The 26,491-nt window shown below is 32.8% G+C and overlaps 2 protein-coding genes across 3 annotated transcripts in view; one reads left to right on the top strand and one right to left on the bottom strand.

Annotated features, from left to right (window-relative positions):
- The window catches only part of LOC143917831 (uridine phosphorylase 1-like), a 348,253-nt gene that overhangs the window by 197,762 nt on the left and 124,000 nt on the right, over positions 1 to 26,491 (bottom strand). The window lies entirely within an intron of this gene.
- The window catches only part of SP2353 (EGF like, fibronectin type III and laminin G domains protein pikachurin), a 203,169-nt gene that overhangs the window by 93,364 nt on the left and 83,314 nt on the right, over positions 1 to 26,491 (top strand). For both annotated transcript variants that reach the window (XM_077439423.1, XM_077439424.1), the window contains one exon: positions 13,181 to 13,385. In XM_077439423.1, coding sequence (XP_077295549.1) covers positions 13,181 to 13,385 — 205 coding nt within the window. The remainder of the gene's footprint in view (positions 1 to 13,180; positions 13,386 to 26,491) is intronic.

Genomic DNA, 26,491 nt, shown 5'->3' with positions numbered 1-26,491 from the left:
ACTTAATGATAGCGTGTATGTTTAGCACTAAGCGATCAGTGAGTTCGATCCTCCATACTGCTGGTTAGATTTGGGGGTATTTGTGATTCCAAATCGATCGTTTCTTATCAGAGTTTGCCAATTTTATGTGACCATTGTTGAAACGGTGCCTCAAAATTGAAAAAAAAACCATATTTCCTGTTGTCACAAATCTTCTGTATTTATTGTTTGTATAATTTGTAAAAATTATGTACAAAATATAAATCCATAGATGTATCAATGGATTAATTCTTTAATTAATTGTTGTTTCGTGTTCTTCAGCTTCTGGAAATACAGTGATTAATGTAATAATAAAATGCTGCATTGTTTGTAATTAATTGTCCAGGAAGGTGCATTGGGGTCTTCCTGTTAAGCCATCCAGGTATATATCCATGTAAAAATAATAATAAAAAAGTGCTGCTAAGATATTATGATGTATTTGCTGCATTCAGTCACAAAAAAAAGCCAAATCGAAACAGATATTGGATCATGAGGAGAGCGGGAATGGAGAGGAGCGGGGTTGTGACGTGGGGTGACGCGATTCGTATCGGCGACGCACTATCATCCAAATGTCAAAAATTAAGGGCCAGTAAAAATGTAATTGGGTATGATTTCAGTGAACTATATGCAGTGAAAATGTAACTAATTATTTCACTGAAACGTCAGTGAAATTATAATTTCACTGTGACATACATATAGATTAGCTATTTTATATTACGTATTGAGCATAATATGACAGACGCAAAATACATGTGTCAAAATCACACAAAATTTGATTTAAATTCGACGGGAATATTGAAAGATTGATGTGAAACATTGAAAAAACATTAGTTATTCGCTTTTCAAATTCAGAATTTATTATGTATGTACATACATACATACATAACTATATATTGTATAAAAAATCGTGTTTTATAATATTTTTGTTAATTATTCAACTGAACGGTGTTACGGACCGGAGTTGGAAAATTAAAGTGGCGCGGTTTTTTCACTTGGCTGTAAGCGGATTTTCGTATTATTGCGAAATTGAAAAACAGGTTAATGTGTGTGTTTCGCGTTGTGAAAATTGAATTTTGCGTGGCGTGGGTTCAAAAGGAAATTTTCGTGTGCATGAAAATATATGTATATATCGGCGATGTGTCGCGGAAAATCTAATAAAAAATGGTCGATTTCGCCATTTTTGCGCGACCGCAACAAACTCGACCCGGAATACGTATACTTGGGTACACAGTTATGTATTTCTCCAGACCTCGCCTAAGTCGATTTTGATGTAACGTTAAAATCTCATTAAATTGAAAAAGGATACTCACCACTACGCCCTGATGACCCACATTTCCAAATTCGTGATAGGATATTGTCAGACTCCAAAAAAAGACGAAGAAAAATCCGCTTTATTAAACGACAAGTGTTCGTCTACACTGGAGGTCTTCAATCTTCCGCAGTCTTTGAAACCTTTTCAACTTATAATATTTTTCAAGTAATCATAATTTTTAATGACAGCTACAATAAATATTTTTTATTGACTTAATGTATCTACATATATTAACCAGCAGCATAGATCTGTGGTTAGCGAGTGATGCTTTCAATTGTGTGGTCACGGGCTTAGTCCCTGGCTTTGTGCTGCTGGCCAGACTTTGGATATTTGGCTGCAAAGTCGATCTTTTCCTATTAGAGATAGCCAATTTATCTGATTTCATTAAAATGGTTCCGATAATTGGCAACCCTGTCTTATTTCTTGCAAAATTCAAGTTTGCAGCATTTCGAATTTGCTGATTTATAAAATGCTTCAAATTTGTCCCTATTATTTGTTAATCGATGTTAGTAATTAATTGGCCTTGAATAATACGTACACTACTTACATACATATGTACAATTTTTGACCATGGATTTCGTGTAAAATGAAATAAATGGATGTATACCTGTATAAATAAGTAAATAATGTACCAATTACTAATGTTTGTGTGTAGGTATAATGTCATCAATATAAAATATTTTTTTATAAGTAAGCTTATGTGATCTTCAGTATTTAATCTGCTTATATATTTAGTTTCTGTTGCTGTTTATACATACGAATATATTTAGATGAAATTTTAGTATTTTATAGCTCATTTAACAACTGCAAGATATTACATAGGTATAATAAAGCTACATAGTACATACATAATATGTAGTTTGAAATTTCAAAAGCTTTTTTTTTTATTATACTAATTATTGAGAGGTAGATTCAAATCAAATATATTTTAACGTAGAAATTAGGTGATTGGTGCTCGTCAACCACTGGTTAACTAGCATTGTTCATTTGATCTGGCGTTTGCGCCAAAAAGGCCTCGCCGTATGAATAAACCGTATACAACAACCAATAAGGCCGTGGGATCTATCAACCAATGATCTCTTTATGCTGAGAGTACACTTTGTGTATAAATATCCGGCAGCTACTTTGCGTGCTTCATTTGGAGCTGGCTCGTCGATGGAACAACAATAAACTGCCTCTACCACTACTCGCTGCGTTTTTCACTCTGATCTCGGAAACACCTCTACATGTCCACACTACTCGCTATATTTTTAATTCTCCCTGAACAGGAAAATAGTCCGGAAAAGTTTTTTAATAATCTTAAAAATGTTGCAGAAAATAATTTTATTGAGCTAAGTGTAGTCACATACCAAATTATCTTGAAAATTCGAAAAAAATTGAGACACAGTCTCAGTACATATCTTAGTATATTTTATTTAGAATATCTTTGAAAATATCGCTTCTTTCCATTTGGAAACGAGTATTATATAAGCTGAATAAAGTATGAAAAAATGGTTCCCGGAAAGTAGAATTTCACAAAAAATGGTAAGCACCCTCGGATAACATACAGCTACCCCTTGACGCTTTTTTGTGGAATTCTATTGCGCTAGTTCTCCTTGAGCATCTTTGAAGTTTGGATGTCTCAAGAGTGCAACTATCTCTAGTGCATTTTTCCGGTCACCGAAAAAATAAATGTAAAATATGTATCACTCAATTTGTCAGCCTAATAAAATGCATTCTCTATGCTAATCAATGTTTTCATTATTTGATACAGACTAGTATTATGAATTAATCACGGAAAACTTTGACAGAATTCGGATTTTACGGAACCCAGTTTGAATACCGTTGGTCTAGATAGTACGTATATAAATTGACCATTGACATAATTTCACAACGAAAGTGTAGAATATCGATCTTGTAATGAATGTTGAAATAGAACGTTTGATATATGGCTGTCGGTGGATATTTGTCAAGAGGCGTTCAAACGCTCAATGAATAATGAATTAACGGCGTTTCGTGGCGGCTTGAAAGTTTTCCTGAAAATTACCACCTTTCTCTGCCACCCCACCAATGTCCGTGAATGTGAATAATTCATGAAAAAATCGAAAACTGACGTTGGTATATACGTATAATACATTGTGTCGGCAACGCCCGGCTGTGTGTGTACAGTAACGGTCATAAATTGCGGTCGCACACGATAATTCCTGACCGTATCGCCAAATCGCGCATTAATATTTAACAAGTTCAGGCTCGGCGACCGGAAATATCGTAGTAACGTGCTGCTTGTATGTATATATGTATGTATTCATATGTACAATGTACATATGAATAATTCGGCGCAATAGTGAACCAAGTCGGAACGCCATAGCTGCCAATCATGTGTTTATTTCATACTCGGCATCCGGATGTACATAACATACATAGGTACATATAGTATAGGTATAGGCAGGGAATTTGCAATCTATATTTACAATTTATATGTTTGTGTCAAAATTTATATTTACCTATGTATCTATTATGTATATAATTTCGAAAGAGACTTTGTATGTAAGTATTGTTGGTTGGGAATTTCGTAAACAAATTAAAATTTCTATGACAATGTGTCGATTCAAATAAATTTAATAAAAAAACAAATGAATATTTACTATTAGATTCGCCATGTTTAAGCTGTTTATATTACAAATACTGAGCGAAGCCGGGTAAAACAACTAGTATATAATATATTGCTTGAAGTTACATACGTATGTAGGTTAAGTAATGATAAATGCGAGTGAATGGTGATGCTATTTTAATATGTTATAAAATATTTTGAAGTTAAAAATATTTTGATAAATGTATCTTATATCTATGTACGTATGTGTATAAAACCTGAGGGAGATTCGTTATGCTGACATGAAAATCATTTTTTTAACAAATGTATTAAGTATACATATATTATATGTACAAAGTTCAGCACACTTCCAATTAACCCTTTTAAACGAAAACAACAAATAGTGTGGTCAGAACACTATCTTAATAAACATGTTTCAATATAAAATAGTAATAACAGTGGGAAAAAATCCCAAGTGAAAATACGTACTTTTGACTTTTGATTTGAACTGCATGACTACTTAGAGAGATTTGAAAGCTGAAAAGTACTACAAATGGAAGATAAAATACCCGACTATAGATTCCAATATTCATTTTGAACAGGAAATTGACAGATTTTGAGAGATTAAAAAATACCTATATGTATATCTCTGAATCTCGAGCCAATCAACATTTTTTATTACCAGATTCGTGTTTACTGGGCATAGATCTATGTATAAGAAAAGTCATATCTCGTCTCTGAACCATTTTTCGTGTCGAACAGTGTTATTTGTTGAACATAAGTACTAACAATTTTTCAAGCATAACAGTATATATGTACATACATACATACAATATGTATTATAATACAATAAAATACAAATAGATATACAAAAAAATAAATAAAATATATATATATATATATATATATATATATATATATATATATATATATATATATATATATATATATATATATATATATATATATATATATATATATATATATATATATATATATATATATATATATATATATATATGTGTGTGTGTGTGTACAATCAACAATTTTTTATATTGAGTATATTAAGTGTATGTATGTATTATGTATATTAAGAAAAAAGTCGTAAGAAGTAAGAAAATTATGTATATACATTAAGAAAAAAATCGTAGGTACATATATATGTGTAGGTAGTTTCTCATAAATAAACATGGATATTTAAATATTATATATTCTCATGATAAATTGTAGATGGGAGTTCTAACAAATTCGTATCACATCAATCATTCAAAATGACGTTTCATTTTTGGTTCTCGGAAACAAAGGTACCGCTTAAAACTTCAATCGAAAGTTTTAACCGTCCTAATTGTACAATTGAACATTATTATTATATACAAATAGAACCTTTAAAACGACCCCAAGAGAAGATCGATACACTCGAGCATATATAATATATTATATAATATTATACATGCATACAAATATGGGCGCACATACATAGTTCGTAAATGTTACCCTTGTAGATAGTATAATATAATATAATGTGTCGTTGTTTGTATTAGGTTATTTCTTGATTGTGATATTGTCAAAGACCCAATTAAACGAGAAGGTTATCCCTCAAGGATTTCCGCATCTAACTATTTCCTTTTGAATTATCCTTCGAGAAGTGGCAGCATATCCAGCGAGCGATTTCCTTGCGTGTCGATAAATTTAGGACATGAAAGTTACGCGTATTTTATACACGCCGAGAACATCGATCGAGCTGAGGGTTTCTGTATCCCAGTAATTGACTCAATTTTCGATTCATAGATCTGAATATTTGTAAAATTAGGGCGAGTCAATTAATTTCGAACCTTTCGTAATGATTGCCGTCTAAAGTTTTGGATGTTAAACTATATATACATAGATGTAATAACTAACTAATATATTTACTTTATATATTTACATGCGAAGTATTAATATACAAACATATGTATGTAAGGTAGGAATTTGAGGGATTCCAAATGATACACGAGGATTGGACCAAACAGTGTTTATTATACGTCTTTATGTCAGGCCTGCCAAAGGGCAAGTACCTTATATACAGTTAGCTTGTACACAAACACTCTACCCATCACGCTCATTAACCACACATTTTGCACGTTCACAAACGAATCCTATATGTACATATTAAGATTAAACTTAAACACCGAAATAGAGAAAATCCTGCCAATTGGAATCAACCCACATTAGTAATATTTCGACTTTCTTAAAACAGGAAATCTATTTACATATAATGTACATACATATATACTCATTTATACGAAAGATAATGTTCCAGCTACTGCGTGGTAATAAGTCATGCCCGTTATTGCTTGAACAGTTGGGACTTTATGTCCCTAATAACTATGTGCGTGGTAGACATCATCATTTGATGGTTGTACCTCCTGCTCGCACAGTTCTTTTTCGGATGGCTCCTATTCCAAGAGCTATTCGACTTCTCAATGAAATCGTTGCTGCCGTGCCTGAATGCGATATTTTCCACCTAAGTGAGCGTAGATTATCGGATATTATTTTAAAATATTTATCTGGTAACCTACGCTCATCATTATTCTTTTAATTTGAATGTGATGTATGTGTGGAATTTTAATCTTCTCTCTTCCATTTGGGCCTCGCAGGGATTTTTTGTATTTGTAGATTGTTCTTATTTATCGGAATAGGCTGCAGGTGCAAGACATTCCCTTCTTTGTATTTTTACTTATTTTAATTTTAATTATTACGATAAAGTTTTTTATGATTGTGAATGTTATTTTTTACTTTTCTTTTTTTTTGTAATGTTTTGCTTTTGATTTTTCTTATACGTACGTTTTGTATATACGTACTCAGTCGTATGTGGTACGTATTTTTTTAGATACTTTTAGACATGCGAAAAAAACGCAGCATCCTTAGCTCATATGCATGGTACGCAGTCCCAAAAATATGTTATTCTTAAAATATGTTAATATTTTTTCTTGTACGTACATCTCAATTCATCTTCACTAGCCCTCGTGACTAGAGGCTTCTATCCTTAACAGTATTTAACAGCTTCTTGATATCTAGTAATCTCAGAAACATTATTAAATTTATCTACAGTCCCTCTTTGCTTGAATTATTTCCCTGGACGACTAAACATGAGATAGATGATGTGGTAAAAGCGCAACACTCGTATGGCCTTGCACACCAGTATATTTAAGGACGCAGAAATACGGAGTGGTACGCAACACGTGTTTATTTTTAGATAATTTTGCATGGGTAAAAAAAAACACTAGCACACCGGATCTATACTATCTGGCACGCAGGTCAAAACTCACCCCCAGGAGTGTTTTCGGTGATATTATATCCTTGTATTGACATATGTAGGCTTGGCAGTGATCGATAATGGTTTTTATTAACTAATAACAAGATTTTATGAATTAATAATGACATGATGATACGTCCATCCCAGCTGGAGTCCACACTGGCATGGCGTGCCGTAATATTCAGTGTTTTTGTGCCTTAATGAATGTACATACATATATCTAGCATTATAACTCGGTGGTTGCATTAATGCTTAACCACTGAGAGGTTCCCGAGTTTGAGCGCTGGATTGACCTCGGTACTGCTAGTCAGACTAAGATATTCGTGACTCCAAGTCGATCCTTTTCTATCAGAGTTTTCCAATTTATCTCATTTCATTGTTGAAATGATTCCTCATCAAAAATTGACTATACTATACTACTATTGGTCACCACTATTTAAACATGATTTCAAATTCATAAACTATGTACATATGAATTAATAAATGTAGAAGTTTAATGCTACAATTGTCGCTCAGTGGAAACCTGTAATTGCATCACGGAAATACATATATATACATATATATATATATATATATATATATATATATATATATATATATATATATATATATATATTATACAAAAAAAATAATTATATATATATATATATATATATATATATATATATATATATATATATATATATATATATATATATATTTATAATATATATAATATATATATATATATATATATATATATATATATATATATATATATATATATATATATATATATATATAAATATATATTTTTTTTTAATAAAAAAGTATTCATTAAATACACTGTTCGACAAATGACGACTTTTTTTTGGTTCAGAGACGAGATATGACTTTTCTTATAGATTCTATTGATAACTGGCTTACCTCGATAAAATACGAATTTTTGTGTTTAATCCACAAGAATAGTCGAAATATGATTTTTCTAAGTGGAATTTTATTTAATTCTCATATAAAGAAAATTTAATATATTATCCCTATTAATTCAATTCAGATTCGTGTAAATACAAAAACAAAAAATAGTGTGGCCAGAACACTATCCCAATAAACATGTTTCAATAGAAAATACTTAATATAAAATAGTATTAATAGTGGGAAAATAGTGAAAATACGTACTTTTGACTTTTGATTTGAACTGGACGACTACTTAGAGAGATTTGAAAGCTGAAACGTACTACAAATGAAAAATATAATACCCGACTATAGATTCTAATATTTATTTTGAACTGGAAATTGACAGATTTTGAGACATCGACCGAACAAAACGAAGATATAGAAAAATCGCGCGATTTAAAAAATACCTATATGTATATCTTCGAATCTCGAGCAAATCAACATTTTTTATTACCAGATTCGTGTTTAATGGGCATAGATCTATCAGAAAAGTCATTTTTCGTGTCGAACAGTGATATTAATTTGTTTTTTATCCAAGATATTGGAATTTTTAAAATAAAAATGTATAGATTTTCCAGTAGGTAAAACCACATCCAAATAAGCTTGATTCAATTTATCCGTCTCTCACTACTTGCGTGAATTTATGTATTATATATACATATATGTATGTATATACATACATATAATACATATATGCCGAACATCGTAATTGTATACGTTCTAAGCTAAATTACTTGTATTGTCACAGCATATGTAATTATCTAATAATAACGTATTTGTTAGAACAATTTCTTCTCACTTGTGTAACTCGCGAATCCCCGCAAATTTTAAGCAAATATCCGAGCATTCATTAAACCGAATAAATACAGCGTTGTACAGGCAAGCCACGTAGGCAATGAAAACAATAATCCGAAATGTGCGTATAATTATATGTACGTCACGTAGCACCTTGTGGCGTCAATAAAATAATATTATATTATATTGCACACTCGATAGGCCATTTGATACGGTTAATTTTTTTTTCCAACGGTCCGTTAGTCGAGTAACGAGTAAAATCACTTATGTAAAACGCTTCGTTCTCGTGTACCCAAAGGGTGTGAAATGTACGAGGCAACAATAAATGGATGGAAGTGAGGGGGTGGGATTGGGAGGGTCCAATTTTGTACCGGTTATATTGTGATTTAGCGCAGCGAGTGAAAGCTCGCGAAAATGGGAAAATGGGCCTCGGCGTGATGGAATATGTAATATTTCTCCTCATTGGAAAACAGTTCAATTCCGCACTACGTCCGTTAAAACGATTTACTTTCAGACCGAAACAGGGTCTGACTAACTAAATACGCATTTATAACCGGAACGTGTACTATCGATATACATATGTATATAAGTCTGATATTGATTTTTATAATGTGATTGATTTATGTTCAATGTTGGAATTTGTTTGCAGTATTGTGTTAGTATTATGTATTTTATAGTTGTTTGTTCTCTGCGATGTACATATATACATATGTATGAGCCGTTATATTTGAAAGAGTCCAGTTTTTAGTCCCAAAAACACTATTTCTGTTTGACTTTATTCATAAATTGTTATCTCTTTTTTTAATTCGATACGTCCAGAATCTCGGAAAAGCAGAATAAACGTATTACAGGCCACTAGTATTTTTATAAATTTGATATATATAATTATAGATAAATTTCCTAACACCGATATCATATTTCTTTCCTGAACTTCGGTATTATCATCAGTAGCGACTGAATATTTGAGCCGCTATATTTGAAAGTGGCGGAAATCTATTTTTCAGTTCCAAAGACATTATTTCTGTTTGACTTCATTCACAATTTTTTATTACTTATTTTAATTCTAATTGTCCAGAATATTGGAAAAGCAGAATAAACGTATTACAGGCCACCATTATTTTTAAATATTGTTAAACGCAAAACATTATATTTACTGTTTTGCAAGATATTTCTCGAAATGAAGAAGAGTGGACTTATGCTACTTTTAATTATAACGGCTCTTATGTACATACATTGTAGATGTACTTATGTATGATATAATTAAGTGTTTTATATGATCTACTTCTACTAAGTTCTACTTCTGTTTGTCTGATTTTTTTCAAAGAATTTTTATTACTTAATATCATTATAATTACTATAAGCAGTGATAGTACCTTACAAAAAATACGAAACAACTGCATTTCATCGAATCAGACAGATTTTTTTTTTAGTAGCACTTATACTCTAAACTCTAAAGAATCGAGGTTTTTTCAGAATTCTTTAAGTTTAATGAACCGAAACTTAATATCTGGAAGTTTAAGCTTAATATCAAGCTATTTATAAAATTTGGCAAAAAACCCGTCAACCGGAAGTGGTAGTTTACTTTTGTTCGATTTTATTCCCCTATTTTTTTTTTAATATTTTAAATATGTGAGCTCTTCACGAAAATAAATTTAAGAAACCGAAAGTGGGATTTTTTCCTCTCAAGACAAAAATGTTTGGGACAATACGATTTTTCCACACCACTGAACGTATACATTTTTTATTTGGATTCTTTATGCACTAACTTATAGTTGAAAAGGTTTTGGTTCGAATTCAAAAATTAGAAGTAGTAATTATTTTCAAAACAATATTTCCTTATTTTATTTTGACCTTTTAGATCAAATTTGAATAAAATCCGACAGCCGGAAATAGAACTTTTGTCTTGCGTAAGTTTCCCTACGTTTGCGCTCAATTTATAAAGAAAATGCTCTCAAAGGCGGTATGTGTGAACGTGTGTGTGCGTATGTTTAATTATCCAATTTTGCTATTTATACTTCCTATACTCAAATATGTACGTAGATAAAGTCGAGGGTTGGTCACATCCGAATTTTTATTTTAATTACTTTAAAATGTACATGATTTCGTATATCCAAAGCTTTTTATCTATAGCTGTTTATAAGAAAACAAAAATATATAGATTAAAGCAGATTTATAATCAAATTGATTGAGAAGGGCATTGCTTCTTTGCTTTGATGTTCCTTCTATTTATTATAGCATTGATTCTTTTAAAGTTTCTCGATGGCTAAGAAAAATTAATGTTGTGTATGTACGTATACATATATAATATGATAAGTAAATAATAAAATGTATCCTTTTATCAGTTTATAATTTGATTTCAAAATTAAGAATTACATTTTATATTACCCTGTAATATGTAGTTTGTTGGTTGTTTTACAAGTTTTCCCTTGCGTGTCAATATCGGCGAATGAGACCGTTACTTCCTTGACGTTTCGCGTTCCGATTTCGCGTGATATATGCGTTTTCTGTTGTTTTGGCGGAATATAACCAAAATAGAAGTGTAAACGTCGAGTCTGAACCGGCCCTGTTATCCGGAACGGGCTTGGGCGTGTAATTGAATGGGTGTGATTTATTTGAAATACTCTGAACTGTTTTCACACATTCGTTTTCCGTTCACATCGGAAAAATTCGGTATTGAATCCTTTCCGTTTTCGCGTCACACAACACATTCATATACATATGTATGTACACAACCACTCAAAAGACCTCTCGTATATACGCACATACATACATATAATATGTCATTTATTGATATCCTTCAAAAGCTTTAATGAAACGTTCCACCTGAAAGTGAAATAATGCATGGCTTGATATACATACATACATATATCGTAGATATATATAAATATATATTTTTTAATTTATTATATCACATATCTACATAAATACTGTGTCGTAAATTTTATCGTAACTTCCATAAAACAAATAGTGAACGATTGCAGGATGTTTCAAAAATATTTTTATGGCGTTTGATCGTGGGTGTTAGATTTTACGGTCACACGCTAAAATAAATCCAGGTGATTTTTAACATATAAGGTAAAGGTTCTGGTCTCCGTCGAGTTATGGCAAATTTTTCTGGAAAATATCATATACTAAAAATTCAATCTGTTTATGGAAACATCTAAGGAAAATGACTATATATCAAAAAATATGATTTATTTTTTACAACTCAAGTGGTCACGTTTTTGTACGACTCTTCGTTGCTTGCATTGTTGCTGTAACATATACATACATACATTCATATCATCATCATCTAAAGCCATTCGCTATCCACTGCTGGATGAATGCCTCTCCAATACGTTTCCACTCGTCTCTATTTTGCGCAACTCTCATCCATTTCACTCCACACATTTTCCTAATTTCGTCTACCCATCTTCCCTGCGATCTCCCTTTTACCCTTTTGCATTCTCTCGATACCATTCTAGCACCTCTTTTGTCCACCATTTTTGCCTGCCAATTTCCACTTCAATATCTTCACTCTATCCAATATATCCACAACCCTTGCCATACTTCTCACCCACGTATTGCGTTTCATGTGTTTCCTCGTTATGCCAAGCATATATAACGTTCCATACTTCTTTAAAGGCATTGGATTTTGTGTAGGAAATTGGCATTTAATGTCCAAGCTTTACATCCATACGTCAAAATGTCGCAAAACATATTTTTATACAGGCAAAGTGGTATTTTTGATTTAAAAACCGCATTCATTCGTCCAAATGCACTTCATCCTAATTTTATGTCTTTTTTATTTCTTCTTCTTTACTACCGGACATGTCAATAATTTGACCTAAATAAAAACAACTATTTACTACTTCTACTATTTTTCCATCTAATGAAATGCTATCAGGCACGCAATAACCATAAATATATTGAATTTAAATTATACATATATTATAAATAATGAACATATACATATATTGTACTTAAATTATTCCATAATACTGAAATAAATAGCTGCAATGTTCAGTATATTCAGATTATTTTTCACAATAGTTTTGATGAAATTTTGATGCTTCGAATATCGATTATTCTCACTCTACCTATTACTCAATACAAATAGTAACATACATACATACATATGTAGTTTGGAAACGAAGCTTTTGATATTTGAAATAAATTGAAGTTGAAAACATATACCGTTTATAAAGTACTGGGTCACTGGTGGATATACAGATGTTCATATGTACGGTTACTTCATATATTATTTATTTTGTTGCAGTTGCTCCACAACCGGTGGTGCCTAAATTTTTTGGCGGAAGCTGGCTGGCACTTCCGGCTTTGCGAGGAGCTTACAAGAGAGTACACCTTCACATGGAATTCAGACCCACGTCCAGGGATGGCCTACTTCTTCTGACCGGGGAGCGATCGGATATGGCAGGAGACTATCTCGTTCTGCTCCTCCATCAGGGATATGTCGAGCTCATGTAAGTTTGTCTTATCGATTCGTTTATTTTAGCTCGTATGTACCGTGGCGGTGGACGGGGAAAGCTTCGCACGTACATATGTAACATATATCTTTATTTCTAATTGAAATATGTTTTGGATTAATATGCGAGCGAAACTTAAAACCGCACGAAGCCTGAAAAAGCTTTCAAAAGCGCACATTTGTATCGCGGTTGAGGCTTTGGAGACGAAACCGAATTGGTGAAAGTTGCTCTGTGAGTCGTAAAAAGGCGTTGTATGGCTTCGCTTTGCAAATGGAATATTCTCATCTTCTATTGGAAATATTATACTCTTGGACGGTTTTCCAGCTTATTATATAACGTACTATAATACATATAATAAATAGTGAAAGAGATCGCTAAAAATGACACAATAAGAACATAAGTATGTGAGCATAAAATCGCACTTATAAAATAATGTGCACACAAATATTTTTTACTTACCTCTTATACAGTTCACATGGTTTTCGTGTTAGTGGTCATTTTTTATATCTCTTATCTCGTATCCGATCGTTTTCATACTTTGCCATATTGCTCATTTTGGTCATCAATATACGTTAATGTATCGTCTGCCATTACGTTGGAGATAAAATATCGTATACAATGCGTATCAAATATCCAGAATCTCGGGTTCGGTGACGTCTATGACGGTACGGCAAGCTACCATAATCTATCTTTAACCTTTTCGCCTTGATATGGCCATTTCAGATTTTAATTGTTTAAACGCCTATAATTCACTCTATATTTTATAAAATTTGCTCTATAGGTTCTCGTTATCTCTAATATTCAAATATTTATAGTTTTAACTCTCATATGTATATATAAATTTCAAATTTGGCGTTTAGCTTCATGTAATGTAATACACGATATATATTGATTTTTGGCCAAATATGTCAGATCTGACATTTTTTCATTATTTATTTTTATCACAGTCGTCAATCAATCAATGATACATCTATGTACACATTTGAAGCATTTTTGTGAATCAGCGAAATTGAGATACGACAGGGTTGCCAAATAGTTGGACCAGTTTCAATGAAAATTGGCAAACTCTGATAGAAAACGATCGAACTGGAGTTACATATCCAAGGTCTAGTCAGCAGCATCGGGCCAGGGAATGAACCCGTGGCCACTAGAGTAGTTGAAAGTATTACATGCTAACCACTGAGCTATGCTGCTGGAAGACAAATGCTTCAAACAATTATCTTTTTATATACGAAAGAATTATGTAATGATCAGTTGACTAGTTAATGGTCGTTAAACTGTCAAAGTTGACAAAGATCTGTCGTTCTGAAATATTTTAGGTATCTATACAGGCAAACTTTTCTAATGAATGGCCGCATTAGGAATTAAAAATGAGTGACGGGTTGCAAGTAAAATACTATTTATAGATTATTTACAAATTATTTACTGTCGTGAAAAAGAATTTCAACATTAAAAAATAAGAGATCCTCTAATAACCAACAATTTGGCGAGCCGCACAAAAAATCGAATCGGGCCGCATGCGGCTGGCGTGCCGCAGGTTGCCCAAGCCTGCTATATGGCAATAAAAATTTTTGAACAAAATATGTAATTTATTGTTTTGTTTATAAAATAAAGCTAGGAAGTTTTCAGTTCATTTAATTAAAAAAGAGTAACTACATATTATGTGCGATTCAAAAAATCATTGCTCCAAATACAGTGTACTCTCGATTATCCGGGTGCGGTTTATCCGGTTTGCGGATTATCCGTGCTTGAAAAATATTAATTAATTTTTTAAAATTAATTAAATTTTGTTTTTATATGATAATGAGACGCACCGATTGATTGCGACAGTAAACATGCGTGTTATTTGAAACAAATGTTGTCACATAGAAATGTTTTTCGTTCCCTTTTTAAATGTATTTTACTATTGCGTCAATTCTTTCAGTCGCTTTTATCCTTGAAGAAATAACAAGTGCGTGTATTCAGAGCAGATTTTTTCGAACATACGTATGTTTAATTATTATCAATTATAATACTTTGTGTGTGAAATTATTTTCTTTGCTATTAAACTCGAAAATATTTCAGATTTACATACCTGTTCGAAATATAGTTAAACAAAAAATAAGTTAGAGGCGTTCGCGAGAGATTGTGATAGTTCTGCAGGTCCTTCGAAACGAAAAAGTATGAAAATGTCAAGATACGAAGATTTGGTTGCAACTATACTCATATAGTTAAATCAAAAATGAGCAGAAGGAATACCAATTAGTGGTCAAATGTGTAACAGCCAAGTTTTTCCATGAAAAATTAGGATTAGTAGACAACTTCAATGCTTCGTCTGGCTGGTTGACTAGATTTTTTTTTATATTTTGGCAACAGTAGTACTAACGGCCACACATCTGCTTAACTATAAGCGCTTTTTTTAATAAATAATGAGTATTAAAATTATGAAACAAAAATTTTTGTTGTTAATATGATATTATACTTGAAACCAATTCAATATTTGAAGATTCGGATTATCCGTTTTTTCAATTATCCGTGCCCCCCTCCCCAGCATTAGCCCAGATAAGCGAGAGTGTACTGTGTTTGAATAACAGTTTCAATATACATTTAAAAAAAGTATAATTTTTTTTTTTTTTTTTTTTTTTTTTTTTTTTGGTGCCATCTTATCGATCCCCGATAAATCATCACCAGCGATATCGTTGCTCTTCAGATCATGTACGGGCACTACGGAATCATCACTCCGTCCCCAAAATTGTGAATTGGGCTTCTGAATCTCTCACATTCAGAACACCAATTCGTGAGGCTTTTTTCGCTTTAAACGCCTCTGCTGGTGAGTTGTGTCCAATAGCTGCAACGCTTCTATGTTAGGGTGACGGTGCAGTCTCAACTCGTGCCTCCCGGCGCATTCTCGGATGACTTCTTTTACTTTTTTGATTTTAAGGTCCTTGTGGATCTCTTCATTTGTGACGAAGCGATATGCATCGGTGATAATCCTCAAAAACTGGTTTTGACATCTTTGCATTTTTTCGATATTGGATGGCTTACTGCATCCCCACAGTTGTATGCCATATGTCCATATTGGCTTCACGATTGCCTGGTATATCAGTTTTTTGCATTGTAGGTCTAATTTGGAGTGTCTTCCTATTAGCCAATGCATTTCTCTTTGTTTAATTCGAATCTGTTCTATTTTTTTTTTAATGTGATGCCTCCACGTAAGCCTTGAGTCAAGATGCAGTCCTAAATATTTAGCTGACAAAGCTTGTGGAACTTGGATTCCGTTTATGAAAGTCTGAGTGCTGACACTATTTCGTCGCAGTGCAAATGTGACCTGCATTGATTTTAGCTCGTTGAGTTTCATTTTCCAGTCCTTGGTCCATTTGCTGATCTTGTTTAGTGCACGCTGCAGGCGTTCAAATGCTTCCTTCTGTGACTCGCTCGATGACATAATGACTGTGTCATCTGCAAATGTTCCAATGAATGTCTCTTCGCTTGTCGGGATGTCAGCAGTGTATATCAGGTACAGTATAGGCCCTATTACGCTTCCCTGTGGTACTCCTGCAGAGGCTGTGAAAAAGTTAGAGAATGCCTCCTCATGAGCAACTCTGAATTTGCGTCCGGATAAGTATGATTCCAGTAATTTGACATAATTTCCAGGTAATGACTTGCTGATTTTGTGGATAAGTCCTTCGTGCCATACCCTGTCGAAGGCCTGTGAGACATCAAGAAATACAGCTGGACAATACTTTTTTTCCTCTAGCGATTGCTCTATTTTTGAAATAACACGGTGCACTTGATCGATGGTAGAATGTTTCGACCTAAATCCAAATTGGAAGTCGGGAACATCGGTTAAGGGCTTGAGTCTTTTTAATAATAGTTTTTTGAATAGCTTAGAGATCGCAGGCAACAAGGATATTGGTCTGTATGATGTCACTTGTTCGGGTGACTTTTCAGGTTTCTTCAACATTATGATTTGAGCAGTTTTGAAGCACTCTGGCACATGCTTGAGCCGGAAACATTCATTGTATAAGTATGTTAGCATGATAATAGCCTTTTTTGAAAGTTCCTTGAATAGTCCCGGTGAGATTTCGTCAATTCCAGGTGCCTTTTTAGGATTTATATTGTCATCTATTTCTTTAGCTACTTCCATAGGGGTGACAGTTTTGATTAGTTGCTGTGGTTGATACATTGGTGTATAATCAGCATCAGATTGAATATTGTGTGGTTGGAATACTGTCTCTAAGTGTTGTGCAAACAGCTCAGCTTTTTCTTTGTTGCTTCTTATCCACTCTCCTTGCGCATTTTTCAGAGGTGGTATTTGTAGAATTGGTCGTTTGAATTTCCTGGTTGCTTTCCATAGTGAGTGATTTTTATCAGCTGCAGGGCCCAAACCTTCCAAATATTTTTCAAAACAATTTTGTTTATGCTCTTTAATAAGTCGGTTAACTTTGTTACTTATGTGGTTAAATTCTCTTTTGTCTGCAATATTTCTGGTTCTATGCCATATTCGTCTTGTTCTACGTCTTTCTTTAATCAATTGTCTAATTTCCATGGGGTAATTAATGATTTGGTCTGGTTTTTCTTTTGGTACAGGTGTAGCTTCTTTCGCAGCCTCTCGTACAGAGTCAATAAAATTTTGAGTGTGTAGTTCGAGATCTTCTATAGTTTTAAGTTTCACTATTAAATTTATTGATTGGTCTAGTTTTTTCCTGAACATATCCCAGTTAGTGCGTTTATTTGTCAGGTTCTGTCTCCTTATTCTTTTAATTACCAGTGTGCTCAGTGTCATTAGCACTGGTGTGTGATCAGAAGTAAGGTCCTCTATTCCTTCGACCTCAATGTGGTTTGGGGCTATTCCTTTGGATATAAAAAAGTCAATTAAATCTGGTACCTTTTTACTGTCGGTCGGCCAGAAGGTTGGTTTTTGTGAGGAATGATACTCGCACGAGGAGCTCTGAATCGCGTATAGAAGGTTGTTTCCTTTACCAGGAGTTATAAGTCGTGATCCCCAAGCTGTATGTTTAACGTTGTAGTCTCCTCCAATAATAAATCTTGGCCCAAGGGAATTAAAGATGTTTATAAATTGGTATTTTGTGATGGTATGCTTTGGAGGACAATATGCTGCAGCAATATTTAAGTCAGCATTGCCATATTTAATTGTGATGATAGTAGCTTGCATGAATGGTTCTCTGATATCTTTTTGTTCGAAGTGCTGGATATTTTTTTTGATTAAAATAGCAGTACCACCGCGAGCTCGTTCACTAGGATGTGTTGTCCAATAAGCCGAGTATCCGTTTATCTTTATGTAACTTCTTTGTGAAAAGTGTGTTTCTGATATTAGTGCTAGATCGATGTTGTTTGTCTTTAGAAACACTTCAAGTTCATGGACTCTCTGATTGAGTCCGTTTGCATTCCATGTTAATATGCGTAGGGAATTATCTGTCATTTTTATTATGTTTACTTGGTGATTTGCACTGATTTTCAATTTTTTCCACTCTGGTTATGAGCCAGTTGAGTTGGTGTTTTATTTCAGTTTGAAAGTCACATAGCAACTGCATCATGCCACCGATGGTAGGTTCAGTTGATTTATTTTCCTGCCCGATATCTTGTTTGCTTTTGTCTGCTTGGGACTTCACTATATGTTTTGTCCACAGTTGTTTGTTTATCAACAACTTCAATTTGATTTTGTTGTACGCGTTGTGTTACTGTTACCTTTTTGGGTTGTGATGCTTTTATCTTTTTTTTATAGACCTCACACCCCCTGTAGCTAGCTGGATGTCCTTGCTGGCCACACAGGGCACAAGTTGGGGGAACATTTTTCTGCTTGTTGCATTTTGTTGTGTGATGGTCTGCGGCACATTTGACGCATTTAGGTTGTCGATTGCAAAAATTTTTTGTATGCCCAAGTTGTTGACAGTTTGTACACTGAGGGATGTCTTTTACTTTCATTGGTGGTTCAATTGTTACTCTGCAATGTAGAAGTTCTTTAATACCATATACTTTATTAATTTAAATTCTACAAAGTATAATTAACATTAATTTTTATGGCGGATAAAAATTATTTTCATGAAATCTGTCATTGAATTGTGCCCGAGATAAAAAGCCACCGCGAAGAAATGTCCACGGTATAATTTACTAACCAGAATGATTAAATTTGATATAATTACAGATAAATTTCTTAACAACTCAATCATATTTCATTCTTGAACTTCGGTATTATCATCAGTAGTCACTGAATATTTGAGCCGGAAGTCTAATTTTCAGTTCCAAAAACATTATTTCTGTTTGACTTCATTCACAAATTTTAATTCGATATGTACAGAATCTTGGAAAAGCAGAACAAACGTATTACAGGCCCACCAGTATTTTAAAATATTGTTAAACGCAAAACATTATATTTAATATCATGCAAAATGTTTTATGAATTTATGAAACAAATTTTTAAAGTGTTATCTTTAATGATTGAGTCAAATCGATTTTTTTTAGCTTTATAATAAATTCAACTTTACAGACGTATACATCAATATATTACCATAAACGCACACAATAGTATGATTGAAAGCATGCACGAAATTGAAATGGATTCAATTTTGAATATATGTATGTATGTATAATACTTGAAAAAACCTTTGAACATATTTCGAATCGTTTCAAATCGCTACAGAAACAGCGACGGTTTCTCACGTCTGAGCCGAATTTTAAAAGCACACTCGTATTGATTCGTACAGACGCAATCAAATTCCCAGCATGTTGTGGCCCAAATTCGCACACACATTCGCATTAGAATTTCGCACAAAACGAGGCGATATGTGCGTAAAACCGAAGTGGAGCGATCGCGTCATTGGCAGCGCGAGCGAAACTGGGTAATTTGCGCGAGTCGAGTGTTGTCGGTTAGGTGGGCCACAATGATGGCCCTGCCAGATGTCAGGGGCTGTCAAGCTCGCGAATTTCGTCTCTCGAAACAACTTTTGTGACAGAGAACTGTCTAAACCCGGCGAGGGGTTATCAGCTCCCTTGCAAGGGCCCCGAGACGACGTTTTCTAAACAAAAGATCAGTTTCCTACCCGACCCATCCACCTGCACGTGCACCCGCCTATTTTATGTTATATAACACATGCCTGTATGTATGTATGTATGTATGTACATAGATGTATTGTATTATGTAGCTACGTGTTTGTATTTGCGATTTCTCTGAAGGAAACGTAACGTTGTTATGTCAATACTTTTCCTTTTGTTTTGTTCGGTTCTTCGGAGGATATTTTCCTCTTTGCCGTGTGTTCGGTCAATTTTGGGCTCGGATCCTGTAACGGAGCAAACATATCTGGTGGTTTGGTGTGTGCCGTTGTGTGGAAATGTTCCTTCGATTTAGTCAACAAGGGTGATGGAATTTTGTGGTGGTTTTGTATTGCATATAATAAAATATGTTTCAGTTTAAATAGTACGGTTTTCGGTTAAAATAAATTGGCACTTGAATGCCGCCATAGCGGCGGCATTGAGGCTTGCCATATTACTCGAATGCCGTTAGTGTCGTTTATACTTTTATTGGTTACACTAAATCTTTGAATTCCCACTATATATTGATGAAACAGATAATTTTAGCATGCATGCATAATAATTCGTATAAGTACAAAACGTGTTATCACTAAAGTGCAACGTTGCAACATTTTACGGGTCATAAAATTTTAAATTTAGATCCATGCTACTCGCCATCAATACACACAGTGTTACAGGCATTAGGTTATTTGTTTTGGGGTTTTGAAAGCTATATTGGCAAGAAATTGTCTTTATTTCAAGCAGACACATAACTTTTGAAATGGGTGTTCTTTGGAAATATTTTCTGCATTGATTTATCATTTTATGGCTATTCTATTAACCATTTGTATGTATGTATGTGTTTTCGTCAATAAAATTAAAAGTATAAATTTTTTTTCTTCCTATTATTTCTTATTTTTATTATTTTTAATTTATATCAGGAAAGCCTAACAGGTAGCCCCAAAGCGCCTTCCTGGCCAGAAGCATTGTACATTTGATACAAGTATTATAAATAGTGAATACATATCAATTAATACCCACAGAGACATCTATGGTCAAATTTTAAATTTGCCGCATTTTTAAACAATTCAGTGAAATTCGAGATTTTTGAAACCTCGAGAGTTTTCGATAAAATGGGTAAGGTTGCCAATTTGTTGAAACCGTTTCAATGACAAATTGGCAAACTGTGATAGGAGACGATCGACCTGGATTCACAAATCCAAGGTCTGGCTACCAGAAATCAGTGGTATTTGAACCTGTGATCACTTTATTCAAAGCATCTTATGCTAACCACCAGTATATTCTGTTGGTTATATATTACATATATATGTAGTTCGATATGTTCAGAATCTCGAAAAATCAGAATAAATATATTACAGGCAACCAGTATTTTTAAATATTGTTTAACGCAAATTATGAGTAATATTTTGCGAGATATTTCTCGAAATGAAGAAAAGTGCCACTTTAAAATATAACCACTCTAGCTCGAATTCCGAATTCGAAGATTTGAATTCCGAATTTGAATTTGAATTTGTAGTGTCGAGGTTCGAATCTCCATACGTACATGTGTATGTATTTCTTCCAGTATTGCATATAGGCAGTATGAGTGAGGGTAGTAGGCACTATGAGTGAGTATAAATAGTATACTAAATAACGAGCAGGGCATTATTATACATATATACAAATTTACATATGCAAATTGACCTTAAAATCAAGGACTGTGCGTGGCGAAACCGCTAGCGAAAATAGCCTCGGGCGAAGTTCGTGTATCTATTCCTTTCCAAAGCTATCATTATAAAAACTTTACTAGTACTAACTCAACATTTGTACTACAACTTTAACAACACATTTTACTAACATAACACTAGAGCCATTATAAAAACTTCATGTCGATTATATGTAGTATCTTACTAAAAGCTTTTAACAAAAGGTACTTACTGCTTTGCATTGGGGCTCGAAGCATGAACTATGATTACAACATGTTTTAGCTGGAGAATTTTCACACGCATTTTCCTCTTTACTTCCCTAAATCCACTCTGTGTAAACTGAAGAAAAGTTTTGTTCAAAGTCAACGTTGGCACAGAATGAGGTGTAAATGTATCAGATCAATAGTCATATCTTCAATATCCTCATAATTTTCGGCGTACTGAATGAAATCTTTCTCTAATCCTCTTACATTCCTCACTATTTTTCATCCATACATTTTTTTAGATCATTCAAGTACTCTCTAAATGCTTTCGACTTTCTTTGCCTTCTCCTGCATCCTTTCGGATATCATTCCGATTCTTTACTCGTAAATCAATCATCAATTAATCAAACTGCATATCCCATCATCGCCACTTAAATTCATTCACTTATGTATGTTTTCTATTTTGGTCATGTTTCTCACCTATGTATTCTACTTTCGACCATTTTTTTTATCAATTCAAGTGTATGTATGTATCTTTCCATACTCGATACGCTATACTTACGGTGGCCATATTTTTTTGGAAAAAATAAAGAACATATAATGAATCGTTTTATAACTTAAAAAATGCTTTATAAGTTTATAACATTTATTATAAAATATAAGCATACAAAATTTAGAATTTTACACATTTGTCATATTTATTACACATTATTGAAATTTAAAAGGTTTTTACCGCTCAAATTAGTACGTTTATATAAAAAATAATTTAAATATATTGAGATGGAAAAATGTGTATTTTAAAGCATTAAATAAATGATCACAATCAATAGGAAAAACATATAATTATTAATTGCAACACTCACATTTGGCACATCAATACTAGATTTTGAGTTAAAGACTATAAAAGTAAAACAACTGTACTAATTGCGCATTTTCTTAAACGGACATATCTCATAAACAAAATGAAACCAACAAAAATCATTGCCATATTCGGATTTAGTGGGTAAAATTTAGTAAAGATTGATTAATTTCCGCTCCAGTAATTGTCCTATCTATGTTCGTAGTAACGATAGATGAAGTTTTGTAATCATGAGAAAAATTGAACTCGAGATTTTGACTGATTCGAACTCAGAATCGATCACTGATTACGTTTTCATGATCTATAAAAAATGTTTTTGTGTGAGTCCTGTTGAACTGAAACTTACATATATAGTATCGGTTACTGAAATTCTTATCGATACGACGTTTATTTTATTTTTTTGTTGCTCAATGTAATCAATACAAGATTGATAAAATTTATGAATTGCGTTTTTAAATATTTCGGTGTTAATATTTTTGTCGATAGTCGATATTATAAAATAAATGACAAAATGGCAATTTTAGAAAATAAATAAATCAAACGACAGAGCTGTGAAATACAGGACTACCTTCTTAAATAAAGGACGTATGATTATCGTATCTATACTTGATTTTATGAAGCATGTTCAACGTCCAAACTTATATACATATTATAAAATATTGGTCAAAAGTTTTGTTTTAACGAAAAGAAAGCATGCTATGAAAGCTATTTACCTTCATTTCATTTTAACCTATACACGTATAAATAGCCATCGAATATTTCTTCTGCTTACCCGATTTTATAAAGAGTTTTGCATTTAATATGAAAACGCTAAAAATACAATATTTGTCAAACAGGGAGTCGAGGAAATTCAAAATTAAATATAATGCCAAAACAAAGAGTTATGTCGTATTTAATTAAAATTGCGACTGTATAACATTTTATTTATTGCAACTGTTTTATAGGACGTAAAAGGAACTGTTTTGTAATTTAGTAACATTTAGCAACGCAAACGCCATTAATAATACAATAAATTCAGGGGATAACAAGAATCGGCAGGGATTACCGAGCGCAGCCTCCTTTGGATATTATTACTTTGACCTTTTCGTCGCCGTTGATGAAATATTAACAAATTTCCGAGTTGCTCGTCGAGTACTCAAAGCTGTGTATACATAATTTGAAATACACGATCTCTACTACATATAATAAATATACATGCATAAGCGATAGTGACTGTCTAAATAATAATAACAAATTGGTACCGACGACGAGGCGCTGAGGATATGAGAAAATCTGAAAGGGATAAGTCAAAGGAGCAAATATCTCGTGTTTTCTTGCTTCTGGAAATGAAAAAAGTTTTTCATATCACTTCATATTCTTTGTGGGTTCTTTCGTATTATATAATGTACGTACGTACTTGTATTTCAGTTCTTTGGTCTTGTTATATATATCTCGGTCGGTGGTTTTACTATTTTTTTTAATATTATTATTTTTCATAATATTTAAAAGTACAAATATTTTCTTAGTATTTATATCATTCAATTTTTATATATAAGTTTTATGTTCCCTTATGAATTGCCTTAATAATAATTTCAATATCATATTATGTTCATAAATACAAACAGTGGGTGTTTTCGTATGAAAATATTATTTTTGCGTATAAATATCTTCAAACACAATTTTCATTTTGAAAATTGACTATTCATTTCATATTTTATTCGTATCACGTTTTACTTCACACAGCTTACTTTATTGCTTTCATATATGTATGTGAATTATTTCCACTTATTCATTCGTTTTATAAGTACATTGTACGCGTGTATGTGAAAAATAAAAAATAAAATTTCGAATTAGAAATTATATGGATTTCGAATTTCTTTAAAAAAAAATTGATGGAAAAACATTACAAAAATGAAAAGACTGATGCAAAATTTATAGCGTGGACGTGTAGATGAGTTTCCGAGATTGGAGTGAAAGACAGAGTCAGTGAGGTAGTTTATTGTTATTATTATTTATTGTAATGTATTGTTCTTGATCCGTCGGCCTGCCGGCTCCGATTGAATCATGGACCAAATCCGTCTAGTATTTAACGTTGCTCTGTTGTTTTAGTTGTTTACATATTCAATGTGTGAAACCCTGTGTTTTTTGCGTTTTGTCATAAGGTGACATTGTAATGTGTCCGTGTCGGTATTGAAGAATGTGGAAGGTAAGCCCAACCGGCCTTGTTTTGTGCAAACTCGGGCCACAACCAGGCAAGATTGGGCTTTCCTGAGTGATGTCCCCCTCCTTTCCAAACTTTAATGACCAGCACATTGGAACTCATTCCTATTTTTCCTTAATAATTATGAAATGCATCCTTAATTTTTTTACGTAATCCAGGTCTTTTTTATGCGGTTAATTGTAGAATGCATTTATTGCATAATAATAACCTTTTAACTTTATATTAAGACACATAGTAGACATTATGATTGACATTTTTTCAATATACATACATATGATCAATATGCCCTAAAGAAATACATTTTTTTTTAATATATTTCACGATATATCATAAAATAAACGGAATACAACATTTATTTATTGCAAAAGTGTTTTTTTTATCTGTATTGATGAAAATCGGTCTAATGGATAAATGAATAATCTTTTGACTTCGGTAACTTCGCAAATCTTTTTTATACAATATTTGATACGTCGATTTTTATAAGTAAGTTTGTATGGAATTTTATTGGTTTCAACTTTGGTACAGTTCTTAATATTTTGTGATTTTTATTTTATTACTTCTGGGAGTAAATTTGTTACATAATACGTGCTAATATTTAATGAAACTATGTACATATTATTATTAATTTCACTATTCCGTGGATTTTTGTATTTATTCACCGTTAACTCTTCCATTGTCTGAGCTAATCTAGTTTCTTAACATCAGAGGCTTAAGTAAACTCGAAAACAAACTTGAATGAATAAGCTTTTAGAGTTTCATAATGTCGGCGGTTAAGCAAGCGCAGAAATACGGAAGTTGCTATATTAAAACATATCTATCCACTCACACACATATATGTATGTATGTATGTACATACATACACAGAGTATACTCACAAGTTAAAACAATTGGCAATATTTGCATTCTGAATACATGTGTAATATACTGAAACATCATTCCGGAAAGCGAGAAGCTTTTAGCAGTCGAATTCGCGAGAGGGAAAAATCACGAAGTTGTACGTGTACGGTGAAAACTCATAGAAAATCTTTTAAGCATTTCATTAACTGCCGCTAATTGAGTCGAGCAAGACATCTGTGGTGCTAAGTGATTCAAAACTTTGGCGCGGGAAACGAGCGAAAGAGTAATTC

This window comes from Arctopsyche grandis, chromosome 10, assembly GCF_051622035.1.
Source record: "Arctopsyche grandis isolate Sample6627 chromosome 10, ASM5162203v2, whole genome shotgun sequence".
Taxonomy (NCBI): domain Eukaryota; kingdom Metazoa; phylum Arthropoda; class Insecta; order Trichoptera; family Hydropsychidae; genus Arctopsyche; species Arctopsyche grandis.
This window is presented reverse-complemented; position numbering and strand designations above follow the sequence as displayed.